Genomic DNA, 26,443 nt, shown 5'->3' with positions numbered 1-26,443 from the left:
TTGTCCTCCTAAAAGCTGACAGATAACAGCTTTAACAAACCGCCTCTCCAAGTTACATTAGTCACATTTGCCACTTAAATGCTGCTGGCCAGTGTGTCGACATGTATTGTTTATCCTCTTGCTGTTGGGATTTGGACCAAATGTTTTCAGTTTTGTAATCCACCTCAGTTTTGGATTTAATGTATGGGTGTGAATTAAAAAAAGAGCTAAGAAAGCAAACCTGCTAAAGCTTGTTCATGTTACAGCTGAAAATTTAATTACAAGCGCAGACTGAGTGGATTATGGGTGACCCCTGGGTGACGGTGCCAGCTGCTCTCAACACGAGCACCACAAAAGTCAATCTGCCTGCTCAGCCTCTGTTTCGTGATCTTCATCCTAATCAGCGCACCGCACCACGACCTCTGAATAGTCACAGATTTTCTACGGAGGCGTTCAAACTGCGGACGGACTGAAACTGAGTGACGAGGGTGGGGCTTTGGTGGGTTCAAGAGACGCATTGAGAGGAAACACGGCTTGTTAGTAAATGTGTCGGCTGTTATGGGGATCCAATCTGCGACTTTTGCTGTGTAACACATGGTGTCTATCCGCTGAGATCGAGTCTGCTTGGCGTTACCGTCGTAAGAAACTTATTATCTTTCAGCTTATAGAACAACATCAGTCACATTTCTGAATGAAGTTCTGTAGTAAATATTACATATAAAAATGTCTGTCACAGTTCCCCAGAGCCCATGGTGACGTCTTCAAATGTTATGTGATCAAAACCCAAAGATATTCACTTTAATAAGAAACACACAGCAGCAGCAAATCATCAAAATGGAGAAGAATTTTTGGCATTTTGTTTGATAAAATGACTGGAATGATCAATAAATTATCAGAATTGTTGCTAATCAAGTTTCTGTACATCAACTGCAGTTAACTAATTCATTTTTGAGAGAGCCGTTTATTAACCAAAGACAGATCCATCATTAGGATTCAAGAGCGTGTACTGAAAATTAGTCTAACACTACGGTGCGCTACGTAGACTTAGCTGGTATGTTGAGCAGCGCTTGTGCTATGTGCTAGCAGAAGCTAACGCTTGATTAGCCAACAGCAAGGTTAGTTGCACTGTGACAACTTCAGGGAGTTAGCTAAGCGGCTAACAACCACGCTACTTGCTAGCAAGGTGTTAGCTTGCCTTGTTGGACTGTTAAGCTGTGCACTAGCGTTAGCACCAAGGCTACACAAAATTAGTTGACTTGTGTATTTTGTTACTTAACAGAGGATGTTTATGAATGTGAAATAGCTTCAGTGCGTTAAGCTTATTTTCTCATTAGCTTGTAGTGTAGCATGTTATTTTCAATAAAAGTGTTGTAGCATCGTGGAGTAGTCCACTCTTGTTAGCTGACAGAAGCTTTTTGAGCAAAGCGAGAAGAGGAATTAAAAGTTGACTCAACCAATACTGACTGGAGTAATAATATAATGTCTTCTGAGGATAATACTGAGAGCTTCTCATAGTTATCATGTTATCAGAGAACAGGGGTTACTGGATAAGTAACCTCAAGCTTTCAGTGCAGCTCTCTCATCTTTTAAGTATGTTTTCATGCAGTTTAGTTTTACATTATAGTCATTATCAAGATAATACATACAGAGGCAATATTGAGATAATGGTTCTATAAAATTTTAATGTTGGCACAAGCCAGTTTGGGCCACTGTTCAGCCAAACAGACGCAAGGCGAAATAATGAGGCGGTGTGGGGAGGTACCGGGCAGCAGTCTGTTCCCATGTGCAGGGGGATCAAAGGGCTCGGCCCCTGCAGAAAGGGCCTGCGGCGACAAACTACTGCTGTCATAATTGGGGAAGAGCCATGTAAAACTGTCCAGGGGAGGCCAAGCACGCCTTAATTATGTTGTGAAATTTAATTAGCCCACTGTTGTTTGTATGCGTGTGTGTGTGTGTGCCCGCTCTTAGCCGGCTGACCTTGATGTAATGGAGTTTTTGCTGGTGTTTATCATCTATTACGAGTAAACATGGCAGAGTTATGGTTCCATTCCCTCTGGCTAAGATGGGCTGGGTATGAAATCATCGTAGCGTCAGAACAGATTATTGTGAAAACCGCCAAGACGGGCTCACATTCGACATGTTGAATCATTTAGTAGAGGGGTGTTTCAGGTGTGTGTTTGTGTTGCTCTGCCTGAGTTCAACGAGTATCCCAATTATCTCAGCTTTTCCTGCGGTGAATAAATTATATCAGGTGTCGCACAGACAGATGGCGCTCGGTGTGACAGGTGATCTTCATAGTGTCGCTTTGTTGTGCGCTGGGGAAAGTCACAGCAGGAATAAACGCTTGACCTCAGGATGGCTGTAACTTCACTCTCCCAACAAATAAACGTCTTCCTTTTTGTTTTATCACGCCATGATTACAGATAGTAATCATGGAAATACAACTGATAAATAACTGCTGGAAACTTAATGACAGAGAAGGCGCTGTGCTGCAGTACTCCAGGGACTTGTCACTGGATTAAACATATATTTTGGGCAGATAGCGATGGTGGTCAAATTGAATGGGGTTTTGTGTTGTGTCACAGGTTAAAATGACTGATTCGGGTTAACAGCTAAAGGATTGTGTGAAATGATTCATGCATGACATTCAAACTATAGCTCTGACATATTTGAAGAAGACGTTCATTAACCAATCATTTCTCATTTGAGGGATTTGGATGCTTTCTTTTACTGAAAAGCCAACAAATGGCTGTTTGCCAGGTTATCTGATTACAGTGGAAAATGCATAAATCGCTGTCTTGGGGTTTAAATGGGGTTTACACAATCACCAAACATGTAATCAAGTTGCTGAAGGTATCAGGCACAATCTGTTATCTATTGTATAATGTTCACAGAGAAGAGTCGAATCACTTGAAACAAAGATGGAGGAGTTGTTTTCTTAGAAGCTTTGAAACTCACTTTTTTGAAATGGTTTGTAAATGAAACAAAAAATAGCACAATTATATTAACACAGCACAAAAAAGGCTGTGAAATAAAAAAAACATACACAAGTGTGTGAATGTGGTGTAAGTTAAGATGTGGTTGATGATTTCTCCGGCAGGGAATGAGGGGAACAATAAAGGGCACGTGAGGAGTCTTTCTTGTGTGTGGATGATGTTTATGATGATGAATTTCCCTTGTGTGAAGCTGTTTTTAGTCGGGGGGGGCGGTTGATAAATCAGTTCAAGGGTCACACTAGCTTGGCCTTGTAGGATTTTCTCTAAATATATCTCTGCATCACTGTTACATACCACCAGCGCCGTGATTTACAGTGTCCGTGAAGTGTTTTCTACTTGTATTAGTCATTATTGTAACTCGCTGCTGCCTTTGATGCTGAACTGCGAGCATTAATCTCTGAAACTGCAAGGAAGTGAGACAGATAACTCTCAGTAACAATAGGTCAGCAGCAGTGTTTATTTTTCTGCTTTTAAATATTTCATTGAGAATAATCATCATAATAAATAGCCTAAACGTGATAAAATGGATATACTGCCTCTTTATTTTGCCTGTTGGAGCGCACAAAGGCTTAGCTCCCGCGGTCAGCAGTGTTGAAATAATGACTTATGCCACATTCAGGTCAAGCACTGTATCGTGAGCTCTCCGTCTGCATTAGCTCTGTGGAGTATGCATGCTTTGAACTACCGAGCAAATATTGTTTTTCTTATGCCTTAAATTCAAGTGTGGCGTAGCATTAAAACAAGGCCATGGAAAATCCAAATGATCTTTGCTGTCTTTTGATGTGAGTGTTTCCAGCATGTTCTCAAAGGATGAAACAAACTCAGGGGGTTTATAAGCGTCCTCTCCCCCTCTTTTCTCAGGCATTAGACCAGGACCGAACCTCCCTGCAGAAGGTGAAGAAATCAGTGAAGGCGATCTACAATTCAGGACAAGGTGAGACCATTTCTAAATTTATCATGCCTGCTTCAGTGGACGGTTGTGCACAACCCTTTCCAAAAGATGAAAGAAGTCCCCAGAGGAAAGCCTAGGATTTCTTAAATATCTTTAATAAAAACGAGGGCTGCTTTTTTTGTCTGGAGCGCTGCCTTTTGTGGGACAGATGGTGTTTTGTGTGTTTGTGTTCAGGCTGTCCCAGAAACCAACACCTGAGTTTGTTTTGCTCGTTGCTGTGACATGGATCCTCAGTAATTTTCCACTGAATACTTCTGAGAGCAGCCTCCTCCCTCTAAATTGACAGTTTCAGATGTTTGTTCCACAAAAAAAAAAGTTTGTTTGTTCTCCACAGAAAACACTTCAGACCGTTCTCTCATTGTGACTCTTTGGATGAGAGACTCAGTCTCAAAACAGTTGGAACAATTTTTAAGTTGAGTGTGTGATGAACAATAGTTCCTCCGGCTGATCTAATAATGAGACTAAATACTGTATATGGTCTAAAAATAGGCATAAGAATGGGATGTTGATCCATCTTGCAAATGTAATGAAGAGCCAGTATTTTGGAAACACTGTTATAATACTCAGGATTTCTGTCCTGGGTGATTTGGCGACACCTGTGGTTGCTGGTGGTAACAGCAAGTGCAGTTTAATATTAACACCCTTTGAGCATCTGCTTCGTTAAAAACACAACAGAGGAGCAGCTGGTGTGTCTGTTTACAGCGCAGCCAAACAAACGCACATTGTCTTAATAAAGACGTCAGTCAATAATTGGCTTTTTCCTATCATGCCATGAGAAAGTGCGACTTGATTTCACGATGCACTGAGGCCAGTTTTCCACTCAGCAGCAGGACACAGTGGAGTTGGTTACCTTGCCGAGGAGCTGGAGATGAGTAGCAGCTCACTGTGGCCGCTCCCTCTTGTTCCATTACTTCCTGCAATATTTAATATATTGCCAGTTCAGTGCTTTTAATGTGAAGCAGCAGAAGGAAGAAATGTTGGGTTTGCATCAGCAGTAACATAGCACAGCGCCAATATGGTGCAAACAGAGCGAACAGTAGGAAGTGACGCTGTTATTGCTGTAGATAGAATTGCAAACTGTAACGGTGGATACATGTTTGTATGTATGAAGGCATTTTGAATCCAGCCAGGGACCGCTAATAAAACAAACTATGGAGTGATAATTACTCAACATAAATACATTAAATGGCTGTTGCAGAAAACCACAAATATTATCAAAAAATGGGGCTTGATTTCATTAAAATCTTAAGGAATATAACTTAAACTGTTGGAGCGTCTGCTGTTTTGAAGACCTGGAGTCTGACCAGGAGTTAGCTCTGCAGGGTGCTCGTCTCAGCTGTCCTCCAACTCACGACTTCTCATCAGATTTGGCAGCAGACTAGATATCAGCTCCTCCCCATCTCTCACTTAACAACAAGGACAGATGGACGCTGCTTCTGGCACAAAAAAAATGGTTTTCCCCATTCATGACAACTGTACAGAGGTGATTTTTTAAAAACTTGTTTAAATTTTATTAAGGTTTAAGTTATGCATAATTCCAGGCAGCTTTTCAAGAGCTATGCCCAAATAAAACTGTTCAGAACTGGCTATGATGTAAAACAGACACTGTCTGACCAAAGAAAAAGTTCTGGACAGTTTTCAATATTCAGGACAACTAGCCAAGAGTCCCTTTGAGGATATGTGTTCATCACTTTAGCTGACTGCCTTTGTGACTGTTACACCTGCCGTCTACCGCTATCAGACCATTGCAGAGACCGCAGGCCACTTCCTGTACGCAAGCTAGTCATGCTAATCATCAGCCAGAGTTGAGGGCAGATAAACTGACTGGTGGATGGCCTTTCTTTTCTGTTTCCAACTCAGACCACGTCCAGAATGAGGAGAACTATGCTCAGGCTCTGGACAAATTCGGCAGCAACTTCATCAGCCGGGACAACCCCGACCTGGGAACGGCCTTCGTCAAGTTCTCCTCCCTCACTAAGGAGCTCTCGGCCCTGCTGAAGAACCTGGTGAGCTCAACATGTCAGCGCTGGTGCACTCATAAGGTCCTACGCGTGGACAGAAAGAGGAAAATTCTTTAAAGAGATCTTATTTTTCCTGTCTTCACTTCCATAAGTGGTTTAGGATTTGGGTGTAAGGTTAAGATGAGGATTACATTAGGTTAAGGGCTGACTTCAGACATGTTGGTGAATGTGGTCAGCAAACGTCCTCACACGTAGTAATAAAGATGTATGTGCTTACAGGTTGCAGCAGAGATGTTCATCAATCACTTTGCTGTAAAAATTCACCCACACACTCAGAACTGTCATTACTGCCGGATGGTATAGCTGACCGTGGCGATATGTACCTCCGTGGCTTTTTTTTTTTCCAGTGGAGGCTCTTATCTGCCCGCTGTGGATTTCCCCTGACGTTTCTGTTGAATAATGTGTCCTGTTTGAATCCTCTGTGAGTGATTGTTGTTGGAAGAAGAGCCAGTCCCCGCTCTCTCCCTCTCTTCCTGTGTGGCTGACAGCGAGATTAGACTCCATAAATACACTTGGCAGCACCAGGAACAGCTCTGTATGTGTGTGTGTGTGTTTGTGTCTATTCGGAAACCTGCTTAAATCACCCACCTGTCGGCGCTACCTGCATATTGCGGGAAAGGGAAATGATCTCCTCTCCTTTTCTCTCTGTCTCTTGTCTTTTCCATTTTGAGAGTTTTATTGAGTTTTTTAGACTTCAATAACGGCGCCCTGAGGGCTGCTGGTGTGTGCGTGCACTGCAAATGAGAATTGATGAATAGCGCTTGTCCTAGATGTCCTACATGTGTCATCGGCTTAAATGTAAGGATTTTATCAACAGATATAGCCAGCTTTTTTGCCTCTTTCTCAGTCTTCCTCTTTGAGAATCGTATATGGAGAAAGCTAAAGAGACAGGAGAGTTTCCAGGATGTGCTGTTAGAGCACACCGGCAGTCAGCCAGTAGAAGATTGATTCTGACACTGACCATATGCAAGAAAGGCACTTAAGAAGCACATTAGCACCCATTAAGCGTTGTTTACTTCCTTGACCGCTGCTGTGTGTCTGTGTGGACTTGGCTAACAACAACAGGGACTTAAATGCTTAGTACTGTTGTAAATGACCTTGCTGATCCTAATGGTTAGAGCTGCTGAGCATAACTGTGGCAACCCAAGCTGTTGGCAACGTCAAGGTTTTGCTAATTCTTCAATAGACTAACTTGCACTTGTGCTCTTTTTTGGCAGCTGTTATGTTGCTGGTTTCTCGAGTCAGCAGCGGCATGAATGTGTTGATGCACTGCTCTGCAGGGTTGAGGACGAGGCTGGTGTTGTTCTAGATTTTTCTTATTGTCAATAAATCCCACAAAAAGACCAAAAACAGCAGTGTGTTAGTCCATCTTTTTCCATTCATTCACACTGAATACGTGATACTTTACAGCAGCACTAACAGCAGATAAAATGACCAGGTATGATATGGAAGGGGTAGCTTGTGGTGACAAACACACAGAGGATTAACACCTGACTCTGCAGTTTCCCTCACCTGTATGTAGCTTTGTAGCCTTTTAGCTTGTTGTTGTTTCACAGCCCACAACTTTGCTGTTTTGGTTCACTCTCACCTCTCTCATCAGCATTTTTTCCAGCAGCAGCAGGTAGCTGTTAGCAGCAAAAAAGCTCCTTTAAACCCAGTATGCACCACCTGCCCAGCAGCAAACTGCAGACTGGCAAAGTTAGCCAACAGCCGGTGAACACTGCAGAGCATGTAGCAGCTAATCACAAATACATTTATTTTTTTAAAAAGCTGGGACCTTTAATTGTTAACCAATGTTACTCAAACAGGAGTAAGCAGTGTATTGGTTTGGGACTACTTTCAATGGGGGATAAATACAGATTTGGTGCAATTTGAATATTTACAGCAGCAGGATGACCTTAAGCTAGAGTGCCAGTGTTCATCGTAACACGCTAACACATCACCCAGTGCAACAATGTGCATAATTAATGTGTTTGTTATAGTTTTTTGGACAACAATGGAGCTATGGCTCAAAGTAAAAAGCTTAAAATACACAGAAAAGTTCATTGTTGGTTTTTGTCCATTCATGGGATTTGTTGACAAAAAGAAAAGTATGGAATATCCTCAGCCTTGTCCTATAAAAACCTGCTCCATTATCACCCCCTGTGCTCTCTCCCCTCCTCCCTGTGTGTCCTCTCACAGCTCCAGAGCCTCAGCCACAATGTGATCTTCACTCTGGACTCGCTGCTGAAGGGCGATTTGAAAGGCGTGAAAGGGGTAAGATTTACTGTAAAACAGTTTCTCTTCCTGAGGTTTTTTATTTCTCTCTCTGTCTCTCGACTCTCTTGGGCCCCCCCACGGCCCGGCTCAGCAGCAGGACGGAGAAAATAGAGGCCTCGTCAGCACGTCTCTGTTAATCTCTCAACTTCTGTGCATGTGCATGTTGAGTGTGTGAGCGAGAAGAGACGGGGGAGACTTCTCTGTTCAAGAGATCACACTGTAAATCTTGCAGAAGTAAACACTGCCTTTGTGTTGTGCTTGAGGCGAGTGGCGAGTAACTGGGTCGTGAACCCTTGATGTTCGGGGTACGAGGAGGGGCGTGATCGCTCGCTGGCCATCCAGGGCATAAATCATGAGCGGAGTGAGGCGTTTGCTGGGATTCTGGGAGCGATCCAACTCTGCAAATAACTCCGTCCCTACGGTCACCTCTTAGTAGTTTGCTGATGCTTGTCCTCATGTGTTTCTGCAGGACATAAAGAAGCCCTTTGACAAAGCATGGAAAGACTACGAGGCCAAGTTGTAAGTGGATAATTAAATTGTGCTTGCTGTTGTAATACCGCATATTTGCCCCATCTTGCTCATTACAGAGTATTGAATAATGCATCAAACGCTGTTGATTATGTGCTGCAATATTGCTTGGACCCTCCAGGAGTTTCGTAGAAGATATTGCACACGTTGTAAAACACAAAACTAGATGCATGATGAAAAACAGACGGGGTGAAGAAGAGAAGCGCGTCCATTGGGTAATTGTCCTCTCATCTGTGTCAGTACGAAGATCGAGAAGGAGAAGCGAGAGCACGCGAAGCAGCACGGGATGATCCGCACGGAGATCACCGGGGCTGAGATCGCGGAGGAGATGGAGAAGGAGCGGCGTCTCTTCCAGCTCCAGATGTGTGAGGTAGGTTGTAAAATGAAGCTGTAGGACGTTATTGAAGCAGTTAGCCAGGTCCTGTAATGGACAGGCTGTTGATGAAATCCACTCAACACAACACTGAGATGCCCAGTTGTCTTAGAATGAATCTTCTGTGCTGCTGTCTGATTGTAGATCACTTGGGATTGAAAAAAATACCTTCACATTTATGTAGTGTTTGAGGTGGTCCGGCAACATTTGCACAACAAATTCTCAAATTCCTCCTTTATTTCAATGAGACTAGGGTAAAAAAAAGAAAACGCAGCGTTGTCCTGCAGAGCAGCTAAACTCTGCATAGTAAATCTTATATGTAAATATTGATGCCCCTTTCATACCCAGTCATGATGCTATCACCTGTTACCAGTGAACCTGTGGAATGTTCCAAACAGGTGTTTTTGGAGCGTTCATCAACTTTCCCAGTCTTTAGTTGCTCCTGACCAAACTTGTGTGAAACACGTTGCTGCATCAAATTCAGAATAAGCAGATATTTACAAAAATCAATGAAGCTGATGAAGTGAAACATTAAATATATTGTCTTTGTACTGGTTTCACAGCGTCCAAACTTGGACTCAGGGCTGCAGATAGTTAACAGTACAGAGATGACAAGAAAAGAGGGTCATCAAATGTTCCCAGCTGGAATTGAAGTGGAGAGATCGCAATTTGTGGTCAGCACCTGAAATCTTGAGGCCACCAGGGCACCTGGGTAGACTGTGATGAAAATCTTCATCATGATAAATTTGTGAAATGCTGCCTTTTAATATTAGAAACCTCAGTGGAGTGATGTAACGTCTGACAGGCCTTCAGGATAGCCAAACTATCCTTCCAGGATCACATTTCATCTTCTCATTGGTACCTGTAGCAACGCCAACGCGCTGCTATTTTTGGTCTGAACGCCCACTTATTAAAATCCCACAGTATGTAAAGTCTTCTTTTGCAGCTGCATTTTAAACTGGTTTTAAAGCTTGAATTGACTCTTTCTCTCAGATGATTTGAATAATTCATAGAATAGCTTTAACACTCATGCAGCTCCACACGCAGGGATGAGAGCAGCCTCAAAAGATACAGCTGTACCTGCATTAATTCATGAAGAAGGAATGTATGGCACCGGTCTGCTTCAGTGCTGGACTGAAGCTGGTTGCTGCGATGATTGTATTTAGAAAAAATAACAGCAAACAAGTCTGAAATTTTTGCAGCCAAGCCCTCGTACTTAAGACTCAAAGTGTTTGTCTTTAATTTAAGTGTTTTCAGATGTTCCTCTGGTTCTGTAAACTTGTTTCTTTTAAGCACATCGTGACACAGTTTGGATTCTTTGCTATTAATGCTCAAAGGCTGACTTATAGAAATCTGACAGCTAGAATTAAGCGTAAAACAAATGTGAGCTCTTTATGTGCCCAAGAGAATCGGAACAAACTGTTAGAGCTCACTCTGCTTTGCCAAAAAGGTCTCTAGTGGTGGGCGGCGACGCCTACGCCTTGTTCACTGTTTTATCCTGTTAGGATTTTTTACTCAAATTACGTAATAGAGCGATGGCTGATGCACGGCTGTTGGTCGTGTGAATTATTCACTACGAAACTCGCTGCAGTCCTTTTGTGTCCCGCCGTGCTGATCTGCCCTCCTCTCACAGTGACTCAGAGGTGTTTCCTTGCCCACATTTTCCACCTGTGTTCAGCCTCCTTATTCTGTTACAGACCAGGCATGGCATGATTAGCTCACAAATTATGTTTTCTAGAAAGTGCTAAACATGAAACAAGAGGAACAGGTAAGAGCGCAGCGGATGGAAACCATATTACAGCCGTGCTAGCTGCTCTGTGAGGCTGCAGGCCTACTTAGAAAGGGCGGTGCTTTGACGTAAGCTTAAGCATGAAACATTAAGCTGCCTTCAGATGGTGAGACATTTGCTATTCGCTTTTGACATTGTCAAAATCAAATCATTTTTAGCATTAAAGTTGAAAGAAGTTTGAAGCTGAACTCAAACAGTTTCATCTCCTCATGATTTCAGAGGACTCAACAGTCGCTTCATGGCCGTTTTTGTAGCCGCCTCCAGTTGATGCAGGATGCCAGAAAACGGGTTGTAGCTCCCACGTTATATTAGCACTGGCTTCCTCTTTCACTGGCTGTCCAGATTTGATTATACATTTCTGATCATCCGCAGAGTTTTGCGTGTTCGTCTTCTGACTTCCAGCATGATGCTGATTTGTTGTGTCTTTGCAGGACTGCACGAGTCCTCTGAGCGGTGTCTGTTGGCTGTTTCAGGGTAAAAGCTTCAAACAAAAGGCCATTGTGGTTTTGGCCAGTTGTTAGTGAGCCAGCCTCGCTGTAAATAATAGCTGGATGACTCTGCGGTTTGAAGAAATTGCCTAAAAAGTATTAAAGTGCTCTATTCTGAGAACATAATTGACTTGTTTCTGTACATATACGATGTGATAGTTCCAGGGCAAGTGAAGTTCAGCGTCCAGGCCAAAAATAATGAGCTTTGAAAGCCAGCTATCTGAAAAGCTGCTGATGTATTCATAGAGTCGTTGCCATTGATCCTCAGAGCTGTCAAACCACTTCAGAGGGGGGTTTGTTGGATCACTCAGGAGTTTAAATCTTAGTCATTGTACCTTTAGTACTGTGCCATATGACGATACACATAGAGACAAGGTAAATTTGCCGCTCCGCATACAGTGCTAGCTGTCCCTTTATTATCTTATTATCTTTACTATCTTAATATTATCTTCTTTTCTGCTTATATTTGGCTGTTGTAATCATCAATAAGCACAATTTGCACCTTGCTTTGTCAGATATTTGCTCAGCTTGACTTGTCAAAACATTCCTGTGTGGTTATTTTATCCAGAACTTTAGTTTGACAAACTGTTTAAATTACAGGTGCGATTATATACGACATAGTGGAGATATGTGAAATGGAACACCCTGATAAGCTACCTGGAGCTTTAGAGTAGACAGACAGTACGTGGATAGTATTTAAAATATATGTTTAGTAACACCTTGTGCAGATTTGAACAAGTGAATGCATCACACAGAAACATTTACAGCCAACAAAAACAGACTGACCAAAGGCTGTTAGCTGCAGCCTTGTAAAATAAACCGTGTTCACATCGCAGCGTAAAAATGACATATACGACCGCAGAGGAGTCGCTCATGTCTGTTACACATTGAATATCTGCTGTTTACGTCAAGCATTTGTTGAAGTTTTTTGTTTTGTAATTGAATTGATTTTAAGATACAAGTCTATAAGATCAAAGATTTGCTAAATCAAAAATCATCATGGCTGGAAAAAAAAGCATTGCTGATGCTACTGTGTGTGTGTGTGTGTGTGTGTGTGTGTGTGTGTGTGTGTGTGTGTGTGTGTGTGTGTGGAACATTCGCTGCAGTCAGTGGTACAATCTGTTCATCCCACTTAACCTCATTTCTCTCCGTGTGCATGCACTCTCTCGCTCTCACGCTCTCTCTCGCTCCATGTTACTCAATCACCAGATTACAGGATGCTCTCACTCCCTCGCCCTTTTCATCCTACGCCGTCAGTGAAGGAGTGCGGAAAGGCAGCGCTCAGCAGGCCGCATTATGCTCTGCTCAGACGCGGCAGCAGTGCGAGCGATGCTGCTCATTCACACAAAAGAGCCCGAACACGCACATGCGGCAGCGCTGTCCAAAACACCGAACCCACACGGGACTCAGACAAAATGTGGATAATCTCCCATCCAGCGGGGCACTGTCAGGCAGACAAAGGGACAACACATGCATGCATACACACATGCATGCACATACACGTGCACTCATGCGTACGCTAACATACATGCATCCACGCACGTGATGGAAGGAGCAAATTGAAACTGCGTGTTGGCGTCAGAGGCTTCAGACAGCTTTTGTGTCATAGATTAAATTTTGCTGTGGAGCTGAAAGTGGTCTTTAGCTGCGACTTCTTCTAAATCTCTGTGGATTGGCATGCAGCGGGATTAGCTCAGATTATGTCTTATTCGTTTGTTTGGTGGGAAGCGCTGTCTGAAGACGTTTGTTTTGAATCCTCAGACAGAGCACACGGTCCACAGAGCGCTGCCTCTGGAGGCTGTTCTCTCCTTTTTATGATGCTAATGTAAAATATTTCACATCATCCTTTTGAAACTTTATTTAGATCAAGGCAGAGGCACGGTATTCTCCTGTATTAGAAGTGTGTTTATCAGTCTGGTCCCTGCTCCCACAGTGTCAAGGCGAGGTCTTGGCTTATACATCAAAGCCATCAGAAAGCAGATGTGTGCTCAGATGCAATTATCATAATGTGAAGTGTTCATGCTCATAAATGTCTATGGCAGAGCATAAGTCTTTATTCTCTGTGTAGCAGCTCTGCCACATTATTCCTCATTAAACCAAAAAATCCTTTAAACACACCCTGAATTTCAACTCCTGGCTGAACCCGGCTCCTCTCCTTGCTTTGCAGTACCTGATCAAAGTAAATGAGATCAAGACCAAGAAAGGAGTGGACCTCCTCCAGAACCTGATTAAGTATTACCACGCACAGTGCAAGTAAGTACCACCTTAATCTCCCTGAACCCGAATGTGTGAAGCTCCCCTGTTGTGTTCATCACACCCACTGAGAAATGTATTTCAAAACATGCCGGAGAAAAAGGTCTCATCTCTTTCCCTCTTTTCAGCTCTTGATTTCAGTTTTCTACCTCCAGTGTGATTCAGGGATCTTGAGGGCGCGCACAGTCGTATATATAGCTCTCATAAATATGCGCAGGTCGTCATATAGATATGTTCTGACAGTTGGGGGGTTTGGTGGATAAATAAGTGGGCGCTCTCCGTGCCAGAACCGCAGCTTCACAACGGCCAGTGACAGAATGACAAATTTTCTCTCAGCGTTGCTAGGACCTGTCATAACACTGGGACAAAACAATATACTTCCCTGTTAATCTGTTCAACCTGGGCCTTGATGGATAGAAAAGCTGCAGCGCTGATAGATTAGAAGCATAAACACGATCGGCGGAGAGCTGAGGGACTGCTCGAAGCCAGAAAGAAGAAAACAATTTCCTTTTTACCGTCTGAGCCACTTCATTCAACAAATTAAGGGCAGCAATTTGTCAGCAACATCATTTTATTCACCCGGGGAAACATGGACTCTTGCAAGGACGACATTGATCAGGGCAAGATGCCTGCAGCTTTTCAAAAAAAAGCTCCAAAGTAGCAGAAATCATCCCAGACGCTGTCCTTTGAGGCCAAACGTAAACACAGAATGTAGTCCTTTCCTGCAGCTGTCGCAGCAATCTGCATCACAATTACAGAGCAATTAAGGCATCAGTGTGCTTCGGCTGACGTTTGATCATCTGAAAGCATCTGAAATCCCTCCCCCCAACAATTTTCTGACAGACAATCTTTTTTTTTTTCAGCTTTCCAAAACAATTGGCGTGGTGAACAAAAGTGAGAAAGTGGGCAGAGTTTGAAGCTCTCTGGTTTTTCGCTCTTTAATCAACGGCTCCCATCAGTCTTTTCATGTGCAAACGAGTGCAGTACGCTGAATGCCTCTGAGGAGAGACCAAATCCAGAAGTATGCAGCCTTATCCTGATATTTAAACAAAAAGCACGTCTGGCCTCTCTCTGTGATGGCAGGCGTATCACCCCACGTTTGGGTTTGGTGTTAAAAACTTTCTTTCTGACTCGGTTGGACGAGCACACCCTTCTCTGCATGACCTCAGTGTGCTTCAAGCGTCCTCCTCCAAAGCCCCTCTGATGTCTGCATCGGGCCGTGCTGTGTCTGAAAATTTTTGCAACCGCCTGAAACGGCTAATCCAAAAGTGTGCATGTTCCCCCCATCATAACAGCCAGAGTGTGGAAGCAGCTTTGAACTCTTTTGCCTTCAGATGTTCGGCGGTCATATGACCTTGGTGGCGTCAGGCTTGATGAACCCTTCAGCTGCAGCTGGAGTCATCCTTCACCGTGCAGTGTCGGTGACTAAAAACAGCTCAGTGTGTCGCTTGTCATTTTATTCAGAACCTCACAGACGCACTACCCCACCAGCCTGTGCACAAGCTAAATAAAAAGCCAGTCACAGCCTCCTCAGTCGCGTAATCAAATTGCCGTATGTGAATCGACACGGCAGGTATGTGAGCTGACAGGTCAACCAGAATGTTGCTATGCAGTTTGCAGCCACAGCCGCAGGGATTTCAAAGTCTGGGCAGAGGTGAAGTGTGACTGAAGTGTTATGATGAACAATCGTCATAATGGTTGTCAAATACCGCAATTTCCCATTAAATAACAAGTATCTCTAAATACATTTAGAGCTTTGTGGCTGGGCTGAATATGCGAGAAGTCAGCCGAGGCGAATCTTTTCTACACCTGCTGCGTAAACACTTAAACTCCACATTCTGACATTCTGCAAAGCCATCAGTACTTGACATGTAGAGCGGGATGGAGTGGGAGGAGACATGTGGGATCCTCGATGCACAGATTGAAAGAAAACAAGCAGCAGAGACATGTGACAGAGAAAGTGATGAACAGGGGGAGGGAGAGCCGTGTTCCAAGACGAGGGGAGCGGTGAGCAGGGGGGTGGACAGAGGGAGATCATTAGCGGTGATTTGCTGCTGCAGCGCTGCATCGAGGTGCGCGCTGCCGACAGATCTGTAATGATTTCTGGACGTCCTGAGCGCCTCTGCAAATCTGCTGCAGACGCGTCCAGCTACGATTTCTGTGCCAAGAGCGGCAGATCGAACCGAGCTGTACATTAAAAAGAAACTGCACCAGCCTCCTCTCCCTGTTTGACCTTTGCAGTGTAACAGCTGACATTTGCAAAGCAGTAATTCCCATTAATGAAACGACTCGTCTCTCATATTTATTCCAATGCACGTTAATGACAGCGAGACTCACACGTACCTTTGCTCTGCAGTTTCTTCCAAGATGGCTTGAAGACGGCGGATAAGCTGAAGCAGTACATCGAGAAGCTGGCAGCTGATCTCTACAATGTAAATACTCACGTCTTGCTCTGCTTTTACTTTGCAGAGAATCAAAGAGTCTTTTGCAGATCTGTGTTTATATTTTCTCTCTCTGAATTAAATTAAGCTGATCTCACGTCTCAAGGACCACTTACTATTTCTTCCTGAATCTCAAGCATCTCTTCTTCAGTGGATGAACTTTGCTCATTTAGATGCAGTTAAAGCTCTGGGAAAAAGCTACTTAGTGGACCTTGAGTTGAGATTTTTAAACTGAAATTACTGTTTCTAAGGTGAAGATGGAAGAAATGATTAGATAAACGTGTCATGTTTACATGCGAGTTCCGGGAAAGTGTTCCACTTTGCTCACATTTAGCTCCATCACAAGCAAACTTTTTAAACAGACGAGCCTACGCTGTCTGCTCACCACCATTCCTTATTTGCGGTACTGCTGTGTTTTCTCCTGAAGCAGCAGTATTATCAGAACATAATGCTCCTGCAGCTATTGTGTGAGCGAGGGTAGCACATCTGCGGAAACTGTCATGATTCAGAATCTCCTGGAAACTATTAAACCTCAAATATCCAGAGATGGTAACAAGGGGAAAGTAGAGGTCATCATGCTGAGTGATTGCTCCTGATGAGCAGCATGACGATTTTCAGGCAATGACATGACGATATGAGTAATGTTTTTAATGGTAATATATATTTTTGCCTTTATTTAGCAGTGACAAATGAAGAGGTAGACAGGAAATGGGGAGAGGGGTATGACGTGCAACAAAGGTAGTCGGAAGAAATTGAACCGATGATCTTTGTGACCACGCTACCATTCTGCTACCGAGGCGCTCCCTCACTGTTTTTTAATTCCTGGATTTGAAAGATGGCTTGTAAATTCTAAAATAATGTAAGAAAATATCTTACCAGAGGAACAATGAGTAGAGTAAAAGTACATTTTCAGTAAGAAAGTAATGGGAAGTTTGCAAACTGTTCACGCCAGTCTGGGTCGTTACATGAGGCATTTTTATTAGTGCAATAAATGGCTCCCTGTAAACACACACACACACATTTGTTCTCCGCAGATCAAACAAACTCAGGATGAGGAGAAGAAGCAGCTGACTGCCCTGCGGGATCTGATCAAGTCCTCCCTCCAGCTGGACCAGAAGGAGGTAGGCAGGTCACACCCGGACACACCAGGCCAGATTTTAAACAAGTAGCAGGTGAAATTCTTAAGCAGGCCAGCCCAAACTCAGCCGTGCGGAGCTAAACACAGCAGAGGCAGACCTGATTCACTCACACCAGCCCTGTCGCTCCAGGTGCTGCGCAGATCCGTTGTCGATTTTTACCACGCACCTCCTCTCACTCTGGCCACTACCAGGTTTGGAGCTTGTCTCCTGCAGCACAGAGCGAGTGCCCAGTGCTGTACCATGCTGGTAGCCAGTGTGTGGTAGGCTTTGCTGGTGACCAGTGTTGTGCCTCACTGGCTGCTCAGTGGAGAGCCACTCACTGCCCGACTTAACACCCCGTCACACACACACACAAACACACACACACACGCTGGCCAACTTAAAACAGCCTGCTGTAGCTGCACCTTTGTGTTCACACATTCACACTCTCAGTCTGCTGTTCTGCATGACACAATCCACACGGCCTTTCACATGATTTACACGTTCTGTAGCTTCTCTTGTCGATAGCTCCCACGGTAAGAATTTACATTTAGAGAAGAAGCACAGGAGACTGTGGTTTGGGTCAGCACACTCTTTCACACCCACCGCCTGCACCTGAGCTGGATCTTTCACACCTCTCCCCTCTATCTCCCCCCTTCTGCCCACTGCTTGTCTGGAATCAAGTCTAGAAGAGTAAGTGCTGGTGCATGATGAGCATGCTGACATCTATCTGTCGATTCTGCTTGACAGTAAAGTGGTTTGGCCCTTCAGAGGCGTTGCAGAGCATGCCTTGTGGATTTTAGTTTGCCTGTTTGCACTCTCACATTGGTTTTAAGAAGAGACCCTGTACTTTGATCAGTGTGTTTGTGTCCTTGTTGCACGTCTCTCAGCAGCGTCTCTCTACATCCCGTGTGTTAAACGTTGGTGTTTTGTGTTTTTGCGTGTGCACGCGTGTATCGTGTGGGTTTGCGCAGGACTCGCAGAGTAAGCAGGGGGGCTACAGCATGCACCAGCTGCAGGGAAACAAGGAGTTTGGCAGTGAGAAGAAAGGTTACCTGCTGAAGAAGAGTGATGGGTAAGCTGCTAACACAGCCATTATTTCAAAACGCTGCAGAGTTCATGTTGCATTAAAATTTTAAAAGTGCACACAGAGAGCAGACAACTCCTTTGCTAATGTGCCCCCGTCTCCCCCCGCCTCCTTCACAGGCTCAGGAAGGTGTGGCAGAGGAGGCAGTGCTCAGTGAAGGGGGGCATGCTCACCATCTCTCATGCCACGGTGAGTTCAAGACAAATGCACACACACACACACACACACACACACACACACACACACACACACACAGATGCACACTCCTTGACCCCCATGAGTGGCTGTGTGGATCAAAGGGAGAACATCATGCAGGGAGGTTGTGTTGGGCTTTCTCAATCTGAAGGCTGGCAGAGTGGAACTGACATAGATGGGTTGTCATGGCAACCCTGCCCCCCACCCCTCGCCCCTCCCCCCGCAGCCTGCTGCGCCTCGGTGACTCATCTCAGAGCTCAGAGTGTGAGTGTTACTGTATGTGCAGGCGCGTCTGTGGCGTCGTCTCCGCTCTTGTGCAGCTGCAGCAGCCGCTGTGCAGCGCGATGACATCTGAAGACTGAACTCAAAGTCACATTCATTCTGTTACACTGTCTGAACAAAGAGCTGCTGGACGGAGGAGCTTAGCACGAACAGGAAGTTTAGCTAATAGTGGCAGAGCGAATGCAGGTGTCTCATCAGGAACAGATTGGCTATGTTAACCTGCTTTAAGGTGATCAAACTGTATCATGTAAAGAACTGTTAAATTACGCTTATTCCCACAGACTAACAAGTACACTCCTTATATAGGGAAGGTCATATGATTGGTGATCAGCAATGGAAACATAAATAACATTCAAGCTTAGCTCCATATGGTTGTGGATCAGAAAGCAAAGAGAAGCTAAGTTAGTGATAACTGCTTGATATATTGACTGTAGCTAACAAATCAGGCTTATATGAATAAATGAACCCCAACAATAAATAGAAGAGACTGCACATGTGGCTAAATGACAGTCTAGATCACTTAGCTACATTAAGTAGAATAGGACAACTTTAAGAAGATTATATGTCACGCACCGTAACGTTTTGGTTTGTAGACCTGAGGAAGGAAAGTGCAGGATCTTTTCATCGTTATTTGTCCTGTATGTCCAACTCAAAAATATCTTGAAACTTACACTATAATCTTCAGTAAATTGTATGTACAAAGGGCCCGTTTGTTTTTCTAACCTCATAGATTAGAAGGTATCCGCATCCACAGTCGAGGAGTTTGAGTTACAGATGGAAAATCTGGATTTTGGCTGTTTCCCGTTTACATCGTATGGTGCATAAACAAGCTTATATTTAGTTTTCAAACACACAAGCGACATGGCTCCTGCTGTCTCCTCTCATTTATTCATGTGAATGTAAATGTGTCTGGTGAAGCTGGCACTCAGGAGGCAGGGAGGACACACTCTGCCGCTGTATAATGACGCATGTGTCTGTGAGTCTCTGCTCACATTTGCTGTTTTTGTAGTTTTTCAGTGTGATATGACTTGAAGCTTTCACACAGCTGTACCTCAAACATCATTTCTGTCTGCTACATGTAGCTTGGGGGAAGTGCTTGTCTCAGACGTGATATGAAAGGTTTCCCTTTGTTCTGTTCACATGAGATAAAGGGGATAAATCTTTAACATATCGGTCTATTTTGGTCTGCTGAGTGGTAGTTATATGAGAGCTCCTCTCTGTCTGGAGGTGGTTTACCGCCGTTCCAACTTCTGTTTTCTTGAGCCCTGTGGCAGCTGAACTCTAGGTGACTCTAGTTGACATGGCGTGCTGCCAGCAGGCTAGCCAAGCTCCAAGGCTCATCACAGCCTGTTAGCATTTCATTAGCACGTGCCCTGGCCCCTCCTCTGCCCAGGCACTGGCAGGAGACAATGCTCAGCGATCATGTGCCAACTGGGCCCATTATTACAGTACACAGCCCAGCCAGCACAGTCCAGTTTGTACAGAGGAGCCCCGGGTTCGTCCCATATATGTGTCGCAGAATTTTCTCCCTTTAATTATGTGAATATTCAGATTCCTGAGGTTGACCGTGTGTTTCCTGCCTGATCATTGTCACCCTCAATCTGTTCTGTGATTACAGTCCAACAGGCAGCCGGTCAAACTCAACCTGCTTACCTGCCAGGTCAAGCCCAGTCCTGAGGACAGGAAGTGCTTCGATCTCATTTCTCGTAAGTTATACACACTCATGCTGCGCATTTAGCTGCATGCAAGCACAGCTTTGTTATATTCACGTTGGTATGACAGGTGGTTTATTTGAATAGTTAACTGTGCGCTCTGTGTTGCCTCCAGCAGTATAAAATGCAAGATAAGACATTTGCTGACTAATGCTTCTGTAAATTCACAGATAACCGGACATATCATTTCCAGGCTGAAGATGAACAAGAGTTTGTCATGTGAGTAAAAAGTACACAATGGCCACACTGAAAAGAGCGTTCATCATTATTTCTACAGGTTTATGAGTTTAGCTGTCCCACTGTAAGATAACACATCCAGAGAATGAGTCAGACGTTTGTGAGTGACCTAATGGTTTTTATTAATGGGGACTTGGTGTCTTTATCGTCACGCTTGAAGACAGGAGGTGTTCTGCTTTGTGAAGAGCAGAGAGACTGTTGAGAGTGGGTGGCAGTGAGGGTGGCTGTGGGATTTGTGGTCTGCAGCAATTCAGGTCACTGTAACCTCATTCGGTTGTTTCCTATAAGCAGTTGAACACATGCATGTCGGTGGGCAGGCCCACATGCTCAGGCGTAGAGTGCTAGGACAGGAGCAAACCAAATGTTGTGTTTTATTATCTCACACCACATTTTCTGTAGACCTTCAGTAGTTGTGTTAAACTTTCAGCTCAGCTGTTTCACACGTGCACATATTCAGCTTGGTTTTACAGCGAAGTAAACATTTTTATAGCATCTGCAAATGAAAAGTGGCTGATTGTATCTCTAAAGTGGTGTCTCTGTTGAACTAAAATCTTGTTGTATGAAACGTGTCTATGGTTACCTGTACACAGCTAGCTTGGTTAGCTTGCCTGACATCCCAATGGAGTTAGTGAAACAGCTAATCCAAACTCAGAGGTGAGAAAATGACTTTATGTCAAATTGAAGTTTAGTTGGAAAGCAGCCAATGGCTCACGCAGTTTTCCCCAAATACGTGTTTTACCCGATTTTACAAGTTTGAAAATGAATAAAACAAAGGAGTGTGGAGCTGTCCTCTTTGTCAAAAGAATATCAGATGTGTGGGTCTTCACCAAGTTAAATCTATGCAGGAGGTAAAAAAATAAGTTATTATTTGACTTGTTTGAAGGTCAGAGTTAAATTTTTTGCACTTTTCCTAAATAAAATGTGAATTTAGGACCATGCTAATTAAAATATGGAGCTAATATTGGCATTTCATTTCATCATAGCTGGATAATCTTTGTTTCTAGTGTTTGTTCTGTCTTTAAATTCACAAGAGCTAAAATTATTGACCTACAGTCACAAAGTAAAGCCCTCTGGAGCAGCGTGATGCACTGAAACACTCAAAAACACACCGAATCAGACCAAAACAAAACTGAACCTTCTTGAGCTGCGTCGACTAAAACACTCCTGAAACGCGCTTTGATTTGTGCCGCTTTTGTTCTGCGTTTTCATGTTCGCACTCTGATGCCTCTCTGTTGTTGTGCGTCTTGGTTCAGCGCCGCATGAACGCTCAGTATCTCCTTGTACATGTAGTCCTTTGGGATCCAGCTTGCTGCTCCTCGCTGCCGCTTCTGTCACGCACTTCCACCTGCAGCAGCAGCAGCAGCAGCAGCAGCAGCAGCAGCAGCAGCAGCAGCAGCAGCAGCAGCAGCAGCAGCAGCAGCAGCAGCAGCAGCAGCAGCGTCTTCATGGGATTTTCCATTAAATATTTAGTATTCCATAGGGCTGCTGCTTTGTGCAGTCACGCTCCCCTTCAATTAGGCCAGGAGCATACTGTATTGTAATCCATAATATAAGTAAACACAAAAACACTTCAGCTCAGCATCTGTGCACCTACGCATCTGTGGATTAAAATAGCCTCTTTTTTCACACGTACGGATAAACAGACAATCTCACACATCAGTCTGTGCCCACTGCCTGTCTGGCCTCTGCCTTTGCAGACAGGGTTGAGTGACAATGGCAGAGGAAGTGCTGACGTCAGGCCCATAAAGCCCTGTGTGTGTGTTGGTGTGTGTGTGTTTGTGTGAGAATGTGTGTGTGTGTGAGGGCCAGCTCACTGGGTAGAGCGCAGCAGCAGATTGTGCTGTGTAGTGAACTGCAGGAGGCCATGTTTGAAAGGCAGCTACAGTGTTTCCTGTCTGCATGACTCTTAACAGCAACAGTGTTATGTGCATGTGTGTGTGTGTGCGTGTCTGTGTGTGCGTGCATAAGTCTCTAACAGTATATTAATGCATCATAATGATAATGTAATGAACAATATATCTGTCTCTGGAACAGTTTTACAGACAGTATGAGCGATGAGGTCTTTATCATAAAACGTCTCATTATTTCTAAATCCAGTAATGATGTGTTTCCTTGTGCAGTTGGATCTCGGTGCTGACCAATAGTAAGGAGGAGGCGTTGAACATGGCGTTTCGTGGCGAGCAGAGCAGTGGCGGCGAGGATGGTTTAGAGGACCTGACTAAAGCCATCATAGAAGATGTGCTGCGCATGCCAGGCAACGAAGTGTGCTGCGACTGCGGGGCTTCAGGTGTGTACTGCTGCTGTTTGTCTGTCTGTCCACAGAGGCTCCATATATATATGTGTGTGTGTGAGTGTGTGTGTATGTGTGTGTGTCACATTCATACATAGATTCTCTTCCTGTTTTGTGCTTTGTCAACCCTCACCTTGTTACTGGAAAAGAGAAACATCTTCACTTCAGCATTTTCTGATTCATCTGTGGGCAAATATTTCACTTTGCAATGTCACAGCGGCCCTGAACTCAGTGTCCTTCAGTTCGATGGTAACTGAACAAGCTACGCTGCAAATCCCCCAGCAGCCCTCAACGAACAACTGCGTGTGCGTGCGAGCGTGTGTGCGCGCGCCGGCGTTGTTAGTATTCAGGACACAACCTGATCCTGATCCTCCCCCGCATTAGGAAGCAAAGACTCAGCACTCAGGAGTGGCATAGACATTCAGGCCCTCTGACACTTCACACACACACACATATACACACGCAGAGACAAACACACACACACACACACACACACACACACACACACACACACACACACACACACACACACACACAGCCGCTCACCGACCCACCGACCGACCGAGGGGAGGACTTAATGCTCTGAGGGGGAAAAAACATTTCTGCGCTTTGAGAAACAACATCATTACATCATGTTGTTACATAAGTCCCACGCGCTCGGTCGACCCCCTGCAGTCTGCAGAGAGGGGACGTAATTTGTCACGTCTGTGTGTCTTGTTGCTGCTTTCGCTCGAGTACATGGTTTCAGTTGTAACTCATGTTCCAGATGTGGGTTTAAGCTGTTTCCTGTTTGATTCCTGATGTTTTTGTCTTTCTCCCATCACAATAGATTTTGGACGGTGCTCCGACAGGGTTTCCTTTCCTCAGCGCGTAAAAATAACTTCACGGTTGAAAGGTCATTGTGATGACTTTCAAAGGTCGCCTCTTTTGTTCCCTCTGCTCTAAGAAGAAAGAGGACAGCTCCATCTCATTTGATATTCTCCCAGGATCCCCCACTATGAGACACGGCTTTGCAGCTTTAGCATTAAGCAGCTATAGAGGTCACCGTGCGTCAACTCATCATGCTTAACGTGCACTCTGTGACCTATCACCAGCTCGCGTTTGTGCATTGTGAAAATGTGTGTGTGTGCACGCGCCTGTCTTTCTGTGTATGACTCATTGGTGTTTGGGATGCCTCTGCCCGGCGTTCACTCGTCAGATCCAGACAGAACGTGTGCATCGTCCCTTCTTAAATAAGATAAATAAGCAGCATCCTCCTCCTCACAGCCGAGCTGTACGTTAAAACCTCCCAGATTGCATCAGAACATCAGGCGGTGATGGCGGTCGATCTCTGCGGTTTACAAGGAACTGTGTGAAGTCGTCACACCGCTCTGCTCCATCTCAGCATACTCATGCTGCTGGCTTGGCAGTAGGTTATGCAACGGGCTCTGTCTCCCTCCTGCAGTATGATGTGACTGTAGTCACTGCTTGTGCCTGCGACAGTCCTCTAGTGGTCTGAAATGTCTGCTGTTCATTTGCAGATAAAATCAATACATGCAGTCAATAAATGAGCTTTGGTTTAAGCGTCCACTCGGCTTAAAAACAAGGTTCATGTGTAAAAACACTCACGGTCTCACAGCTGAAATCATGTTTTTATCAGGTGAAATCATTGTAAAAGTGCCTCCAGAGAGGCCATAGATCCGTCCTGCTGGCATAAATGAAAATCTGTTGTGTGATTCATGCACTGCTGCATATATCCACTGAGAAAAGCAGCTACAACATGAAGTGTTACATCCCGTGTAGATTGCCACAGCGCACGTATAAAGGAGTTTTATATCAAAAAATGTGCCGTAAACTATCTTTAAACATAGGTGTCAGTGGTTTTGGTGTTAGTGCCTCACAAGATTTATAGCATCTGTCAATGCTCACCATTTTTCTCCCTGGTTCTACAATCATACAGGAATAAATCAAATGTAGGGACGCTGAGGAACCAATTTCTCCACCGACAGCCGCCTTCATGACTAGAATACAGTGCAGCTGCACAAAACATATTTTCAGTGAAGAGCAGGACTGATGCTGCGAAAGATCTCCTGCTTTTTAAGCTGCTTTTTTTTGCCTTTTTTGATAGCGGACTGTATTCATGATTGCATGACATCTAAGTCAAATGGAAGGACTTGAGTTGACTTTTACTGATATTTGCATGTTTTCTGGCATTACTGTACTTCTTAATTTGGGGTTTTCAGTGTTACCTGGTGCAACATAAATCAAAGAGAGCAGCTTTACTGGACCTTCACATCTATCCGTCGACTCATGAGCACACCAGCAACCATAGACTCCATAGAAACTGTGTCAACATTAACACAAATTTTCTCATATTATCTGTGTTTCTAGATCCTAAGTGGCTGTCCACCAATCTGGGGATCCTGACCTGCATCGAGTGCTCTGGCATCCACCGAGAGATGGGGGTCCACATCTCCCGCATCCAGTCCATGGAGCTCGACAAGCTAGGAACCTCAGAACTCTTGGTGAGTCAGAGAAACGGTGCCACATGCTGGTGAATAAATAGTGTTTTTGAGGCAGCTATTTTCATCTCTGGTGAAATATTAGAAATGATGAAAGAGCAGAGAGGGCAGCAGCAGGTGCATGATGCTGACTTTTTCTTCTTTCTCCTCCAGCTGGCCAAGAATGTAGGGAACAGTAGTTTCAATGAGATCATGGAGGGAAACCTTTCTTCCCCTTCACCAAAGCCCACTCCATCCAGTGACATGTGAGTACTCTCAGAGTCAAAGGCCGTCTGAAAGCTAGATTCATCCAATGTCCAAACAGCTGACTGGATTCCCCTTCTCCTGCACAGGACGGTGAGGAAGGAGTTCATCAACGCTAAATATGTGGACCACAAGTATGCGAGGAAGACTTGCACATCTGCGGCAGCTAAAATGATCGAGCTGTTTGAGGCGGTTCAGTCCAGGGATCTGCTGGCCCTCATCCAGGTCTACGCAGAGGGGGTGGAACTGATGGAGCCGCTCCCAGAGGTGGGGCCGGTGAGTCCATACCGCACAAGCACAAGCTTAAACGGTCAGATTCAAGTCGTGTACGGTGAGTTTTTAGAGCTTTGTCACTGAAAAACAGCTGCTGCTTTGAGAGCGGCGACAGCGAACCCAAACAGTGAAGCTGCTGCCAGGCTGTTAACAATGAGCTGCATTACCTCACTTAATACCTCCGGCAGACAAGTAGAAAAGTAAATTCACTGCAGGTTCATCATCCGTTGTCCTTTGATACGTTGTTATTGTAAAAATATGAATCACAGTTGCTTTAAAAATGAATCAGAAGCAACAGTTTTCGTTGGATGTTTCCCGGTGGAAACCGTCTGTGGATTATTGTCACGCTGCAGTATATTTCTATCACACACCATGATCTCATTTATTATAAATCCTACAAATATCCCCCTCAGAGCTCTGCACAGT

At 44.5% G+C, this 26,443-nt stretch overlaps 1 protein-coding gene across 3 annotated transcripts in view; it reads left to right on the top strand.

Moving 5' to 3' along the window:
* asap1b (ArfGAP with SH3 domain, ankyrin repeat and PH domain 1b) overlaps window positions 1-26,443 on the top strand; it is a 53,471-nt gene that overhangs the window by 15,817 nt on the left and 11,211 nt on the right. For all 3 annotated transcript variants that reach the window (XM_070986453.1, XM_070986451.1, XM_070986452.1), the window contains exons 2-17: window positions 3,837-3,909; window positions 5,788-5,933; window positions 8,130-8,204; window positions 8,677-8,726; window positions 8,976-9,105; window positions 13,553-13,638; window positions 15,995-16,070; window positions 17,114-17,200; window positions 18,172-18,272; window positions 18,404-18,473; window positions 20,380-20,467; window positions 20,644-20,692; window positions 22,831-22,997; window positions 25,371-25,504; window positions 25,655-25,746; window positions 25,834-26,020. In XM_070986453.1, coding sequence (XP_070842554.1) covers window positions 3,837-3,909; window positions 5,788-5,933; window positions 8,130-8,204; window positions 8,677-8,726; window positions 8,976-9,105; window positions 13,553-13,638; window positions 15,995-16,070; window positions 17,114-17,200; window positions 18,172-18,272; window positions 18,404-18,473; window positions 20,380-20,467; window positions 20,644-20,692; window positions 22,831-22,997; window positions 25,371-25,504; window positions 25,655-25,746; window positions 25,834-26,020 — 1,611 coding nt within the window. The remainder of the gene's footprint in view (window positions 1-3,836; window positions 3,910-5,787; window positions 5,934-8,129; window positions 8,205-8,676; window positions 8,727-8,975; window positions 9,106-13,552; window positions 13,639-15,994; window positions 16,071-17,113; window positions 17,201-18,171; window positions 18,273-18,403; window positions 18,474-20,379; window positions 20,468-20,643; window positions 20,693-22,830; window positions 22,998-25,370; window positions 25,505-25,654; window positions 25,747-25,833; window positions 26,021-26,443) is intronic.

This window comes from Chaetodon trifascialis, chromosome 18, assembly GCF_039877785.1.
Source record: "Chaetodon trifascialis isolate fChaTrf1 chromosome 18, fChaTrf1.hap1, whole genome shotgun sequence".
In the NCBI taxonomy this organism is placed as follows: Eukaryota; Metazoa; Chordata; class Actinopteri; order Chaetodontiformes; family Chaetodontidae; genus Chaetodon; species Chaetodon trifascialis.
The sequence above is the reverse complement of the archived record's forward strand: the minus strand, read 5'-3'. Positions and strand labels throughout refer to the sequence as shown.